General features: G+C 37.2%; 1 protein-coding gene across 2 annotated transcripts; it reads right to left on the bottom strand.

The window, feature by feature from the left end:
- Positions 1 to 239: 239 nt before the first annotated feature.
- Positions 240 to 15,690, bottom strand: mri1 (methylthioribose-1-phosphate isomerase 1). 2 transcript variants are annotated; one of them, XM_055204189.2, is made up of 7 exons: positions 15,387 to 15,690; positions 11,422 to 11,645; positions 10,510 to 10,679; positions 10,117 to 10,293; positions 9,816 to 10,040; positions 4,854 to 4,983; positions 240 to 3,503 (listed from the first exon to the last, which is right to left on the bottom strand). In XM_055204189.2, exons 1-7 carry the CDS (start codon positions 15,516 to 15,518, stop codon positions 3,488 to 3,490), a joined length of 1,074 nt encoding a protein of 357 aa, XP_055060164.1. In that variant the 5' UTR covers positions 15,519 to 15,690; the 3' UTR covers positions 240 to 3,487. The 2 variants fall into 2 exon arrangements, with proteins under 2 accessions (XP_055060164.1, XP_055060163.1); XM_055204188.2 differs by having other exon boundaries at positions 240 to 2,123; positions 15,387 to 15,689.
- Positions 15,691 to 16,015: the final 325 nt, after the last annotated feature.

Here is a 16,015-nt window from a genome sequence, read left to right as displayed (position 1 = left end):
AGTTTTTTCTTCTTAAAATTCCTAGCTTGATATGGATGTTCAAGTGTTTGTATATTTGTTTTAAATATATATTAATGTAATGCTCTACTAGTTAAACTACAGAAACACAGTGGCAACTTGCTAGATACGCCCATAAAGTCTGAATAAATATTTAGTATTATTACATATAAATATCTGTTTTGATATTTGATATGACCAACAACTCAACAGATGACATCAATTATTATAAAGACAGACAATTTTTGTTTCTCTCTGTTTATTGTTCTGATGTGGAAGAGACATCTCAATTTATGCATGTTGTATACAGCATTATATTTATATGTATAAAAACATCCAGCCTAATAGTTTTTCTTCAACTATTTCCACAGAATACAAAATCAAACCAAGTTGTGATTATTATCAATCAGAGTAGTAAGAACAGAAACACAAAGAGGTCCTCACAGACTGACATCGGTCCACTCATCACATTTCCCATCTCACAGTCACATTGTCGTTTTGGCACCAGATGTTGTGAGAAGTTTATCACACAACACTAAAGCACATGAAAAAATATGAGCAAACTAAAACTTTAAAGCTGATCTGAAGCCTTTAGCTTTGTCTATGCATGCATCTTCCTGTATTTAGATTGTCTGGCGTCAAATAAACACGTAATCTATTGCTTCTTTTCACTGCATTACTATCATTTTCTGACTAATCTATGCAAGTTCACAGCTTCGGCCGAACAGCCTAGTTGCAAACTGGCCACTTGCTAGATAGCGTCAATGCCATGCGTGTTAAGTGTTTCAAAGCCAGACTGAACAAATCTAGCTTTTATTATTTAATACTTTCGTAATTGAATCTGTGCAATCATAACCTAACTTTAAATTTTCTAGATCCAACTAGAATTTGTTCATTCTCTCAATCTCAGAGTGGCCTGTCCTGTCTATAGAGGTCCTCTCAATAAAAGCTTTTAAACAACAGTTTCATCACCAAGAATCACAATTTATGGATATACAGTGTATAAATATACATAAAAGAAATCAACAGCTCACAGAGTAAAAAAACATGATGTGAAGTCGAACAAAACCTCGTACCTCCAGAACATTACAAAACTACACACGCATGATCTATTACAATGCTACATTTAATGCATACATCATATGCATACTTCTTTAGAATGACTCTTCCATACTTCCATATTCATAGTTTCAGTCCAAGATTGAAATTAATCTGTCAAAAAGATGTTTTTCTCCGAGCTGTATTATGACAAAATAAGAGGATTTTAATAATGGAGAATAATTGACACATTTACAGCTGCTCCGAGTGTTTTGATGCTACATCTCTTAACTAAGACAGATTAAACCATAAAAATAAGTATTTCCATTCAAAACCATGTGTGATCTGAAGCTATCATCAAAATTTAAAGAATAGTTCTTTTTAAAATAAAAAATTAACCCATATTTTACTTTCCCTCTCTAAGCCATAGGTGTACATGACTTTTATCCTTCAGCAAAAGACAGTCCGAGTTATATTAAATAATAGATCTTGTTAGCTTTTTTGATGGCATTGGATAGTGCCCCACTTTTAAAGCTACAAAAACAGCACTCAACCATCAAAAACGAATCCATACGGTTATTACATGTTTTCCGAGGCAAAGCGATGAATTTTGTAAGGAAAATGTATATTTCAAACTTTATAAACTATGCCGTGATGTCAAGTTAAGAATGGGGCACTATCCAATCACATTATAAAGCTAAAAAAAAGAATCAGGATATTATTTAATATAACTCGAACTGTGTTTGGCTGAAAGAAAAAAAGTCATGTACACCTAGGATGGCTTGAAGGGGAGTACAATATAGGCTAATTTTCATTTTAGATTGAACTATTCCTTTAATGAGAAAAAATGATGCGTAGAACGTTAAGAATTAGATAAATCCTGTTTATTTATATCTTGTTGCTATGTTGCTTTCAAAGAGCCATAGGTGGCAGCAAAGCTCTGAGATGGGGCGTTGCTCCGTCTCAGGCAGCCAATCAGACATCAGTGGGCGGCGTGTTTGTGCTGGTCTCGTAAGGCAGTGAGGGTTACATTCAGTAACACGGAGCAGAAGCCCTGACCATATCACGGCACTGATCCCGGATCAGATCTGCACCCAAACACACAGCGTTAGGGGTCCGGAAGAGGTCTGATCCAAGATCAGTCACATGTACCCTCTATGAGCTGCTATGTAAAAGCACACCCAGGCTTGATTGTGTGTATGTGTTATCATGCTTGTGGTGGTGGTGGTGTGTAAATAAATACAACAGAGAATTACATCACACACTACAAAACAAAGTGGAAGTACTATTAGAGGAGATCTTCTGAGGTATTGACTAACGTCTAGCTTCATAGCACCATTTCTATACGCGTTGATCAAATACGACTACCCAAATACTTTTATTTTACTTTGATCTGTGAACTTTAAGCTGCGCTTTATCTATGAAAGGTGCTATACAAATAAAATGTAATATTTAAAGGAATGGTCTGGTTGAGTGAATCATTTGTGGCATAATGTCCAGTACCATGAAAAATAATTTTGACCTTCTGTTTACTACAACAACTAACGAACATGAACGTACAATACCACGCAATAAACAATGAACTGTATAGCCAGCCCAAAAGAATTGCCTATTAATTTGTGCAAACTCTGGTCACGGCCATTACAAAAGTAACAAACGTTTGCGTGAGACGTGCAAGGATACACAACAAGGAAATCAGAAATGGATCAACCCAGAAACCTCAAGTCCCATTTCCGTAGAATAATGTTTTTATTTGTATGTTTTAAATGTATGTGCAATACTGTTAAACGGATTTATGTTTGTTCTTGCAAACCGAGGCTTCGATCGAAAATCGAACGTGGAACATTCCTTCAAAATCAAACCACTGATTGGTCATTTTCCTTTAAAGGTAGATCAACCATTTCAAAATGATTTATAACACTTTAATAACCCGTGAGACATGCAATAATATAACGTTGCATTGAAAGTGACATACTCCTTATATTTCTGGATGTAATCGAAACACTTCCTAATGTTAATATAACATATTTGGATTCAGTAATGTATTCGGCGCTTCCCCTATAAATTTGGCGTTTACGTTAACGTTGCGTGCTAAATTGTACATAATATGTACACTCTCAAGGACAGCCCTTATTTAAAATGAGCTAAGCTTTATCGATTTACATATCTAATCTAACTAACCAAGAGTCTGACCTTTAAAGGAAATTTGTTCACTTAGGAACGGTTTTAAACCCAAGACAGGTTTGGAATTTTATGAATGTTCCTAATAACTCAATGGTTGTCCACCATTTACCATTTCTGTGATGATGAGTGAATCTCACAGAAACACAGGTCACATTTTACCTTAAATCAAGAGTAAGAATTAAAGTATTTTAATTAGAGATGCACCAATGGCAATTTTAATAAAAGCAATTTTTCAGACTATCGGCCGATAGTTTCAAATCGGCAATAGTCATGGCCGATATATCCTGTCAATCAAGAGAACAGGAAAATGCAATGAATTTGAGCTCGGTGTATAGAAAATGTAAAAAAAAAACATCACTAGTTTAATGTTCAATATTGATGGTCATTAAATGAATGAATAACATTCAGAAAATTTAATCTTCAGGATTAAAGGAACAGTATGTAGGATTGTGGCCAAAACTGGTATTGCAATAACAAAACTAGTGGCTAAAACTGGTACTGCAATCATACAACTGGTGGCCAATACACAACATGACAACATAAACATCAGTTGAGGGCTGCAACTCCACTTTTTAAATGACAATATCCTGGCCAGACCACTGTTGTCAGTGATATAGGTATTTGAAATGAATATTATTTCTTAATGTCCAGTGACATATCAGGGACATTTTATGATTAATTGATATACATTTCTTACATACTGTTCCTTTAAGTTAATGCAAGTTAATGTAATCACCAATTAAAATTGCAAATCATCCTGAAATTTTACTTTAAAGTTTTATATTCTCAACCATTATCCTTAATAAACTGTTTTACTATTTTGCAATAAAAATACTGCATTACGATGATAGATTACAAACATTACATCTATTACTGCTATATATGCATAAATACTTATGAATATATATTTTTCACATTATAGTAATGAGAATCTAGGAAGAAGTACACTGTAAAAACATTAGCTGTATGCAGCTGGTTGCCAGTAACTTACTGTAGAAGATAAAGACTGAAAATGTTTCATGTTCATTTAACTTTGAACAAACTGTTGCCAGAAAATAACATAAATGTAAAGTCTACAGTAAGTTACTGGCAACTAGTTGTAGTTTTTACGGTGTATAGTTACCATTACCATAGCCTTTTTTATTTTCTTCATTGCAAAACATTTTTATTTTCCGCTCTCAATTTTTGGAGTAAAATACGATCCAGCATGTTTTGTGAGATTCACCCTGATATTATTAAAAACGAGCCAAAACGGAAAAGGGAGCGCTAAAACCCCAACCCTAAAAAAATGAGGTTTCACAACATTTCAGACGAAGACATGAGAGGTCACATGAGCTGTACAGACAGAGAGAAGAGTTTGTGTATGCATGTATGTGAGTGAGTGTGTGTGTTTACAAGCATCCCTGGGTTGTACATTTGTGTAACATGGTGTTATTCCACTTCACGTCGTAGGTGTTACATTGAACTGAACGTGCGTATATCTTGTTAACACCTCGGTGCTGTCGCTTGTGTGTGATTAAAGGTGCCGCTTCCACCAGAATGAGGTGAAAACATTATAAGAGAGATGAAAGAGAGCTGAGAGGTGGTTAAGGTGCAGTGATACACCCGTGCCTGCGGGGGCGCTGTGGCCTTACAGAGCGGTGAGTCTGCCCGTCAGAGCGGCCTGGAGTTCGGACGGCAGGAACACGCCGAGCTCGGTGATGATGCCGCCTGTGATCAGCTGGTGAGGGGTTACGTCAAACGATGGGTTCCAAACGTCGATACCTGCAGCCACGGATAGGACAACAGAGGAAAGATGGAGAAAGAATTAGAATATTTGGTTACTTTAAATTTTAGAATCCAAGTGTCATGCACTGTAAAAAAAGTGAAAGTTAGAAAGTTAGATCTACTTTGATTGGTAACACTTAAAATTTTTAACTAAAATTTTTCACTTCTTAAGTGAAAATTTAGGTGAAAAACTTTACATTTTAAATTAATTGGTAACACCTAAAAATGTTTTCATGAACAAATCGTGATTCAACAAAAACTTTCGTATCAAAATATCTTCTAAATGTACGCAAACATTCAAGAAAACCACTCGTATGCAATAATCACGTATGCTAAATACTAGGCTATAGCAGTGCTTCTCAATTATTTTCTGGCACGCCCCCCCCCCCCCAGGAAGAGGTAAACATTTCGCGCCCCCCCCCAACTCTCCGCCGCGACTGTAAATAGTATAATTTGTCTATAAAATTACACATCTGCAAAACATTGTATCCTTATTAACATTGAGAAAACACAAAAAGAAAACACAAAAAAAGAAATATTGATCAACTTACAACAAAGAATAACTTTATTAACATTGTTCTTTAGTCTGTAACAGAAAAGACTTAAAATGCATCAATTTGCATATAAAATAAAAAGTCAATCCTTATTAAATTAAAATAAATATAATCAATAAATAATAATAAAAAACACAAGCGGCTTATCAGCGTGATTGAGATGTAATGTCCTGAAAAAGTATTTTCCCTGAGGTCTCGCGCGCCCCCCCTGGTGTCGCTTCGAGCCCCCCCTGGGGGTCCCGCCCCACTAATTTACATTATTATTATTATATTATAATTATTATTATTATTTATATATTAATTTAATATAATTATTATTATATTTTATATTATAATATTTTCTGTATTATATATTATTATACATGATTATAATATACATTATATTATGCATTATTATAATATGTATATAATATGTGCTCTATCAAAAAATATTGTCATTCCCTAATATTTTTTTATATATGCCAAGCTGTTTATCGTTGAATTCATTTGTATTCATGTATGTATGTATGTATTCCATTATGGCGAATATTTGTAGGATGAAGGCTCTCGCGCGACATTAAGCCTGGAGTATAGTCAGTTTTTTGTGTGTACATGAACATACGCGCACAATCGAATGCACAGCCTTGCAAAGTATAGTTTATTTGAATCGTACGTGTACAAAGATGTTCAACACATGCGTGTTGCGACAAAACTGAATGAATCTCCTAAATACTAGTGATGGGTGATAATTTGCATGTTATTTTCATTGCGCATTTCGTCAGTGAAGCTGGTTTTGTGATTTGAAGTAAATCGCGATCAGCTGCTTTCAGATGGAGTGGCATTTACTACACAAAGCCGTAGTTCACGTACAATCGGGGCAATTTCACATTAATTATCGTGGACGTATCGCCTGCGATATGGCCCAGCTTGTTAGTGAACTATGGCTTTGTGTAGTAAATGCTGCTCCATCTGAAAGCCTATCCCTACTACATACTATATTCTCTGGTAGGCTCACACTATGTACGTGAGGTTTCGAAAATATGATACAGTATGCGCGCACTCTTCTGATGATCAAACTGTCACGCACACTATACCCTCACGCCCACGTAAAAAATGGATCATAATTCACCCTTTACTGGAATTAGCTTCTTTCTCATGTTGGTGGGGATTACGTTCAAACTAAATTCATTACAACTGCTACTAGGGGGCAAATTCGGACAGTCATGAATGTCGTGTGTAGTGAAAAGAAACCAACGTCAGTAAACCTGTGAACTATTAATATAACCAATTTATCTGATACGTTTTACCTTTTCATATACCATAGATAAATAGTTCTGTAACATTCCCACATAAGATTGCTCTTCTGTAATGATCTGGGAACAGCGTTTTTAATTCCTGGATTTGTCCCTTATGAGTCAGACGGGAGAGTTCCTGAGAGTTGGTCTGTGATCAGTCAGTTAACGCCGTCTCTCCCCTGAGACACAGCAGCTATTAAATTCCAGCGTTAATTAATCTGATGCTTCAGGCTTTAGTCTCTGTCATGTTCACACACATGTTGTATCACTCCTTGCTCGCCCCCAGTCTTATATCAGAAGAGTTTAATTAGAAACAGCTCGTCTTTTTAAAATCGCACATAAGCCCTGGAGTCACGCACACTTATCGTACTTCTCACTTTCTCACCCTTTCTTTAAAAAAGCTTTGAACATTTAAACTAGTGAAAAGATACTGATGTTTACAGTTTTACAGACAGGATCCAAAATTAACAGGAGGATAAATTTAGAAAATGTAGCATTTGTATATGTAGAGAGTCAAACTGCAAATTGACTTTTGGTATAAATGAACATGGTAGATTATTATTTTTTAATAATATTAATTTCCATAATTTGGAACAAACAGCAAAATGGAACCAAAAAAAAAGGAAAAAAATATTTGGACAATTTACAACAATTAAAGAAAATGGTTCTCTTACAAACATAGTTCACACGGTGTTTAAACTCTGTTAAAAAAGGCGTCATGTCGAAAATGCAACCTTGTGCAAAGATATTTTGCTGCATACCGAAGTTTTAGTCTGTTGAACTCTGACCTGCGTGACCTTTCTCTCAAAAGCAAAAATGGACGAAGCCAAAGAACTTATATTGACAAACCGCTTCTGACCCAAATTCGAAGTAATGTCTTAAAAATATTTGCATGCTCAAGGATTACTTCACTTTCATAATATATTCTGATAATTTACTCACCTTCTTGTTATCCAAAATGTTTATGTCTTTCTTTGATGATTAAGTAAATTTAGTTTTTTGATGAAAACATTACAGTATATTTCTCCATATAGTGGACTTTAGTGGACCTTAAAGGAATAGTCTACTCATTTTCAATATTAAAATATGTTATTACCTTAACTAAGAATTGTTGATTCATCCCTCTATCATCTGTGTGCGTGCACGTAAGCGCTGGAGCGCGCTGCGACGCTTCGATAGCATTTAGCTTAGCCCCATTCATTCAATGGTACCATTTAGAGATAAAGTTAGAAGTGACCAAACACATCAACGTTTTTCCTATTTAAGACGAGTAGTTATACGAGCAAGTTTGGTGGTACAAAATAAAATGCTATCGAAGCGTCGCAGCGCGCTCCAGCGCTTACGTGCACGCACACAGATGACAGAGGGATGTATCAACAATTCTTAGTTAAGGTAATAACATATTTTAATATTGAAAATGAGTAGACTATTCCTTTAACAGTTTGCAGTTTTAGTGCAGCACCGAGGCTCTAAACGATCCTAACCACGGCATAATGGTCTTATCTAGCAAAACCATTTTCGCCCCCCCAAAATTTTTACTTTTAAACCACAACTTCTCGTTTTGCACTAGCCATATGATGCGCCAGCGTGACCTTTGACGTATTCCTGTGGGCAGAGTTTAGTCAAGTACCTCATGCGCGACCTTTCGATGCAATTACGTAATATATATAAGGTCACGTTGGCGCTAGTAATGGTTGCTTTCGAAGCACTGCTTCATGAGGCTTTGAAACATTTACAAATCCTTTGTCTCGAATCATTGGCTCGAAGCATGTTTTGAACTGGCCAAGTCACGTGATTTTAGCAAACAAGGCTTCATTACGTCATAACGATTTCGAGAAGTTTTTGGAAAATCCGATGATTCACCACTAGGGGGAGTTGATCACAAAATGACCAGCGTCTAATATGATTTGGGTCAGTTTTATTATGCAAGGTCATAAATAATTTATCCTTCTGACTAATAACACTACCAGTTTGCCTACTTTTGTTTATAGAGAGATTTAATGACAAACATGCGCATAATTAAAAGTGGAGTAAGTTCTGAAATGATTCGTTTGCCCTAAATAAAACTAGAAACACATAATACACTTTTAAGTATGGCTTAATAAAGTTAAATAATTTAAAAACATATTTTTTTAGAAAAGTCTTGCTATTAGTTTGTAATAGTGTAAAATGTTTGGACAGATCTTGTTGCGTTTACACTATTTTGACCAGCAGGCGTCGCCAGCGTATGGTGTTTCAAACGCATTGAAAAACTGAATCAATTTGCAAAGCAACTGTTTCAATTGATTCAAAGCTTCGAAAAGCTTTGTTTCTCCCATCACTAGTTGGCACATTACAAGGCTAGATGAGAAGTTGTGGTTAAAAAATAGTTATTTTTTGGCAGAAATGACGACTGTTTTGCTAGATAAAACCCTTATATCTCGGTTGGGATCGTTTGGAGCATGGATCTCCAACTTGTTCCTGGAGGGCCTCTGTCCTGCATATTTTAGTCTCAACCCTAATCCGACACACCTCCCTCTAATTTTTAGGTAGCCCTGAACAACTTGATTAGCAGGTTCAGGTGTGTTGGATTAGGGTTGGAACTGAAATGTGCAGGTCAGGTGCCCTCTGGGAACAGGGTTTTAAACCCCTGGTTTAGAGCCCTTTGAAGCTGCAATTTTACTGCATTATAAAATCCACTATATGTAAAAAATAAAAAACTGTAGAATGTATTCCTCAAAAAACTTTCAACTGAAGAAAGAAACAAACATTTTGAATGACATTGGGATGAGAAAATTATCAAGATTTTGTTTTTATATAAGTGGAGTATAGGGCGAAGTCCAAATGATGTTTTAGTGCCCTTGGAAGGAATTGCGGCAAGGGGGCACCATTTTTTATATATGAAATGATTGTTGTTGTCCATTTGCCAAATAGCTTTCCAAATGCCCCATTATGAGACACAATTACCCTACCCCCCAAAAATCCTGCTTACATCCGATTAAAATTCGCCCATGGTTCTTACCGGGTGCTGCTACAGGAACTCCATTGATGCTGGTGAGTTCCTCGGGTGGACGTTCTTCGATCACGATGTCACGACCGCTCTCCAAACTCAAATCACAGGACGTGCTTGGCGCCGCCACATAAAACGGTACCCCGTGATGCTTTGCGACGATAGCCAGCTGATACGTGCCCACTTTGTTCGCCGTGTCGCCGTTGGCAACGACCCTGTCTGCTCCGACAACGACAGCTGCACACAAACCAAAGTTAACATGACGGACATGCGCTCTAATAGAAAAGAAACGCAACCAAAAACACTCGGATACCTGTGATTCCCTTTTCCCTCATGGTGAGCGCAGCCATGCTGTCTGTGATGAGGGTGGCGGGGAATCCCTCCGCGACGGCCTCGTATGCCGTCAGTCTGGCCCCTTGATTATAAGGCCTCGTTTCTGTGCAGTACAAACGCTTCAAACGACCGAGTGTGTGCAGCGACCGTACCACTCCTGCAACACACACAAAAAGATGGATGATATTGGTGATTTACAGACTCTTCTTCTGTACAAAGTTTTTTTCTTTATTAGACAGTCATTGAAATGGTTTATTGTTTCATCCTCCACGTTAAAACTGAATGCAACAAGCCTCTTTAAACAAGTACGACAAAACAAACGCTAATTAATGCTATCAATCAAAACTTTTAATTTAATTGCATATACACTAACCGAGAGCTGTGCCGTATCCTGCCGTAGCCAGACTTCCGGTGTTACAGTGTGTGAGGATTGTAACAGAATCTCGTGGAACTCCCGACAGGATGTGCTGGGCGCCGTAGTTTCCGATTTTTTTGTTGTCGTTAACGTCTCTCTCCAGCATCTCCTCAATCCAGCCAATCACACTGTAGCAAGGGCGTGGCCAAAAGATAAAAGTAACAAACTTTGTAACAAATACTGCACTTATTTTTGGAATGTTTGAAGATAAATATTGTTGAAAAAGTATTAACATATTTACACTTCATAAACCGTTTAAACGCCACTGCATTAGATAAATATATCAAAGCAATGCAATGTTTTCAAAAGACAATGTGCTATTCGGTCTTTAACATCAAAGCCACTTCTTGAATATTTTTTAATCTAATGCAAAGACAACATTAATTTTTCAAGTGTTTGATAAATGTCCGAAATTGGGCTGCAAAACGGTTAATCACGACTAATCGTTTGTAGAATTAGTATAAAGTTTTGGTTATTTATTATTATTTATTAACATTTAACATATTATTTATTAACATTATATGTGTGTGTGTGTGTGTGTACTGTGTATATTAATTATGTATATATACACACAGATGCAAGTATATATTTAAGAAATATTTACATGTGCATATACATTTTTATATTTATGTATAATTTATATTAAAAATATATATTATACATGTATACATATAAAATTATACATGTGTGCGTGTGTGTATTTATATATATTAATGTGTGTGTGTAATTATTATACACAGTACGCATATTTGGTGCAAACAAAACTTTAATTCTGAAAACGATTAGTCACGATTAATCGTATTGCAGCCCTAGTCCAAACACATTTTGGGGTCCCCAATTTCATTCATAATTTTCTCTCCTTCATCTCACCTCTCTCTCAGTTGTTCTGTGTTCTTCTCCATGCTCTCGTTCTCTGTGAACTCCATCAGCTCGCGGGCGGCTCGGCCCATGTTGACCGCCGTAGGACGAGCGGACGTCAGGTGGCACAGAGAGTCCCTGATAAAGGAAACGAGGTCGTCACCACCGGCACCCGCCCGCAGCTCCACTGCCAGGCTCAGGCACCCCACGATGGCGATAGCAGGAGCGCCTCGCACCTGCGGGGTGAAAGGTCACGTGACTGAGTCTGAACGGCAGGGCATGAAAGATTTTTCATTTATTTACCACTCCTAAAGGTCATCTGCTTAAGTAGATGCGTACACATGTGTTAATGTCATAAACCAGCTCAACCGGATAGAGATGTTGAAACTTAATACTTCAGTGTATCGTAATGTTTTGTATGTTCTGAATTTAGAGTTCAAAACTCAACTTTACAGTTCAAATAATGAACACATAGTTAGGAAGGAATTTATCTAAGGACGTTTCAGCTTTTAAACCCTCTGGTAATCTTGCCTCGCTTCAACAGTAATTTCAGAGACAAGCTGAAATTACTTTCAGTGCTAATGGACGGCAAGACACAGATGATGGAGCTTTATATGTGACGAACCCAGAAAATTATTTTAAATCTGCATGGGGGTTTACTCGAGCGCTTTGAAACCCATCCATTCCAAAGTTTATAACCATGTGCTCCTGCTCAGTAGTGGAGGATTGCACTAGCAGCGCAAAAGCTCATAGGTTCGAACCCAGGGGACATACATACTGATAAAAAGGTATAGCTTGTATTGGATGGATGTAGTCTCTATTGAATTCACATGTTTATTTTCATATTTAGTGAAATGAGTTTGTAATACAATATCTGTATAAATGAGTAACAGGGAGATGAGATGATTCATACTCAGCGCATTATGACATCATTTCCTTCACAAACCAACTCAAGTAACTATGATGTCACAGTGGCATCTAAAAATAGCATGACATCACCTTAACTCACCAATCTGACATCTACATTCCTTCATATATCTCTCATTACCTAAATGACTCTTGGTTAACCGTGTTTTCTTCAGATGAATGAGATCGCTGTGTCTCTTGGGTCGACGTGAAGTGGTCGAGGTTCAGTGTGATTGTCATTTCCTGTCCATTAGTAAAGCGCTCACGACAGTGACAGCATCTGGCACAGGACCAAGACTCCTGAATCCCAGATTGATCAATAATTCATGCAAGATATTTGCAGCAGCGACTATTAATGAGGCGCAGACGTCGCAACCGGAAGACCACCACCCCGAAATATTAATTATGCACCGGATTAATCAGGACTAGGATGGTCGGAAAAAGAAAATTAGAGCTTACAAAAATGTATCAACACCTTTATGATGTCACTATGTGTTTGCAAACAACAAAGGGTCAGTCTTGTAGATCAATGACAAAACAAGCTCCTAGAATGAAATACAATTTTGAGTCGGGAACATCAAAATGATATCTTTGCAGAATAAAAGTTTTTGTTTACATTATATATGTGTGTGTATTGTGTAGAATAATTAATTATGTATATATAAATACACACACATGCATGTTTAATTTTGAACGAAAATATGTGTATATATTAAGTATTTATATTAATATATAATACAAATTAGATATAAATATCAAAACGTATATACACATATTTAAATATTTATTAATACTTCTTAAACATATATACATGTATGTGTGTGTGTGTGTGTGTGTGTGTGTGTGTGTGTGTGTGTGTGTGTGTGTGTGTGTGTGTGTGTGTGGTGTGTTTATATATACATAATTATTATACACAACACACACCAATTATGTAAACAAAAACTTTTATTCTGCAAACGATTAGTTGCAATTAGTTGTTATCCAGCCCTAAATTATTGAGCTTAATGTTTTTTTATTTTTTAGGAGCATTCACAGCAGTTGATATACGTCACGACTAAACTTCAGCGATTGATCCTGAGTGACTCTGGGCAGATCCAATAGTTTTAAACTTCAACAGAGGACCCTCCTTAACGGAAGTAACGCTTTGCAATGGAGCGTGGCCAGACTCTATGTACAAATGAAATTAATGTATGAGAGTCTGGTTGGACCAGGCTATGAATGCTGTGCTGTCATACCAAATTCATGAATACACTTTTAAATACTATTAAGATGTGTTTGATAAAATAGCACTTTTTCTAGTTTTACACTGGTTGTACCACTTGACACAGAAAGTGTACCAGCCTACAGTATGCATTACATTAAAGTGGCTTTTTTTAGTATTTCACTATTTTACGTTCACTGGATGATGTGATATTATGTTTAGTGTTTATATTTGTTAACTTCTTAATAAAAGTCCCATGATTGTACTTGTACCTTGATATTAGAGAACTTCCAAATTGTTGGACAAATGTTTTTCAATTATCCTTAACATCCCAACAACTTTCGATATTTGTGAAATTTGTTTATCTGAAAGGTTTCGAGCATAAAATGAGTATCTTATTTTGAATTGTTAATAATTTAAACACAATTTTTAAACAGTTGTCTTAAACTTTTAATTTGTAAGGACAGTTAACCCGACTGCTATCTTACAAGTTACTAAAAAAACTGCATTTATTACTAAAAATACTAAAAATGTATTCAAACTGAATAGGTTTTACTGAATAAAGTGTCATAAATGCATATTATTTTTATAGTACATAATGCCTCTGGACACAAAAATACGCACGTCATGTCACTGACTCTCATACAGTTATTAAGTGTTTATTTTAGTACAATTGCACAACATTCCAGGATTGTTTTTTTCATTATTCTTATTCAATAACCTTTAAACGACATTTTGGGAATTAAATGTTTTGTCTCAAGTGTCTCAAGTCAAGAGCACTGCATTTCCAAGACATCATATCAACACTTTACAGCAGTGTTTCCCAATCCTGGTCCTCGAGGCCCCCCTCCCGGAAGGTTTTAGTTTTATTTAACACACCTGATTAACCTCATCAGCTTGTTAGGCAGACATGTTTACCATTTTGAAAGGAGGCTGATAAGTTGAAAGTTGTTTTAAATAGGGAGACATCTAAAACCTTCTGGGAGGGGGGCCTTGAGGACCAGGATTGGGAAACACTGCTTTACAGTAAGGTTCCTTTATTTTAACAAATTGGTCTATAACAAGGGTTTCCAACCATGTTCCTGGAGGACACCTGTCCTGCATTCGTTCCAACCCACCTGCCTCTAATTTTTAGGTAGCCCTGAACAACTTGATTGGCAGGTTCAGGTGTGTTGGATTGGGGTTGGAACTAACATCTGCAGGACAGGTGCGCTTCAGGAACAGTGTTGGAGACCCATGGCCTAGGCGATACAGCTTTAACTGATAGGATTGTTTTGTCATGATTACTGTGCATTATGGCAGGATAACAGGCCTCGAGACCAATCAGAATCAACTGAAGTATTCATAACTAATGTTAACACATACAACTTTTAATTTTGTAAATATTTTCGTAAATGTGGAAATGACAATTAACAAAGATTAATTAAAGTGGTGTATTGTTTATTTAGTTACTAATGAAACATTTGTGTGTTAACAAATGGAGCCTTATTGAAAATTGTCAGCAGTGAAAGCGTTCAGTCCCATTCAGTTGCGTTGCGTCCGAACGCGTTCAAGACGCGACGCAACGACCAGAACCGACAGCAGGACGCGTGAAAAACATAAATAACAGCAGACACTTCACAGAGTTAAATGACGTGCAGCATCACTCCAATAGATCCGCATGCGGTCAATTAACGGTATTATTGCATTACAGTATACCGGACTTAACATCAAACGCACATTAGGCAGATAACGCGAACAAAAGCGCGACCCCCTGCTCGGGTTTGACACAAAGGAGCCTCCGCTCGGCATCCCCGCGTTGCGATTTTGCAGCGCACCGCCGAACGCGCGCGCACCGAACCGGACAGAGGTTTCGTCGGGCCCGTCTTACCTTCATACTCTTGATGGCCTCATATCCGTCCCGCACCGAGCGGATCTCATCGAACACGGTCTCGTGCGGCAGCAGCAGCTGGTTCAGGATCTGCAGAGACCCGGAGCGGTACCGGATCGCTTCCAGCGTCATGACCCGTATGAGATGCGATTGAAGATATTGCGTGACAGAGGTTCGTTCGGTTCCCGTGGGTTGGGGTGTGTGGCTGTGTGCTAAAAGCGGGGCGAATTGATGTGGGCGTAGTTTAAAGGCCTCCGCGAACAGAATGAAACGCACACGGAACCGCGTGTGTGCTCCGACAGGAAGCCCCGCCTATAAGGTCACGCCCACTTCTGTCAGTCACTCCTCCGGCAGAGGCGCGCGCGCTTATTGTGTCAGGCGAATTTGACATTCAGATGGAGTTTTTTATTATCATAACTGCGACACAGCGACAGTAAAGCGATTTTAAAGAGTGAATGGAAGAAACTAACGTGCAGATCCTCAGTTTTTGTTTAATAAATAAAATTAAAAAACAGGCAGTGATTTTTAATGCTTCAAACAACATATAAAACAGAATAAACAGAAAAAAACTCTACAGTAATAAAAGTACATAGATAAGCCATGTAAAGTTTCACAAATAAAATAAGAAA

The sequence above is a fragment of the Misgurnus anguillicaudatus genome, chromosome 3 (assembly GCF_027580225.2).
Source record: "Misgurnus anguillicaudatus chromosome 3, ASM2758022v2, whole genome shotgun sequence".
Lineage (NCBI taxonomy): Eukaryota > Metazoa > Chordata > Actinopteri > Cypriniformes > Cobitidae > Misgurnus > Misgurnus anguillicaudatus.
This window is presented reverse-complemented; position numbering and strand designations above follow the sequence as displayed.

Coding starts and splice junctions, on each gene's coding strand:
- mri1 (XM_055204188.2), bottom strand. CDS start 15,518: ATGACGCTGGAAGCGATCCGGTACCGCTCCGGGTCTCTGCAGATCCTG. Junction 11,646..15,386: donor AGGCCATCAAGAGTATGAAG/GTAAGACGGGCC, acceptor TTCACCCCGCAG/GTGCGAGGCGCTCCTGCTAT. Junction 10,041..10,116: donor GAGGGAAAAGGGAATCACAG/GTATCCGAGTGT, acceptor GTTTGTGTGCAG/CTGTCGTTGTCGGAGCAGAC.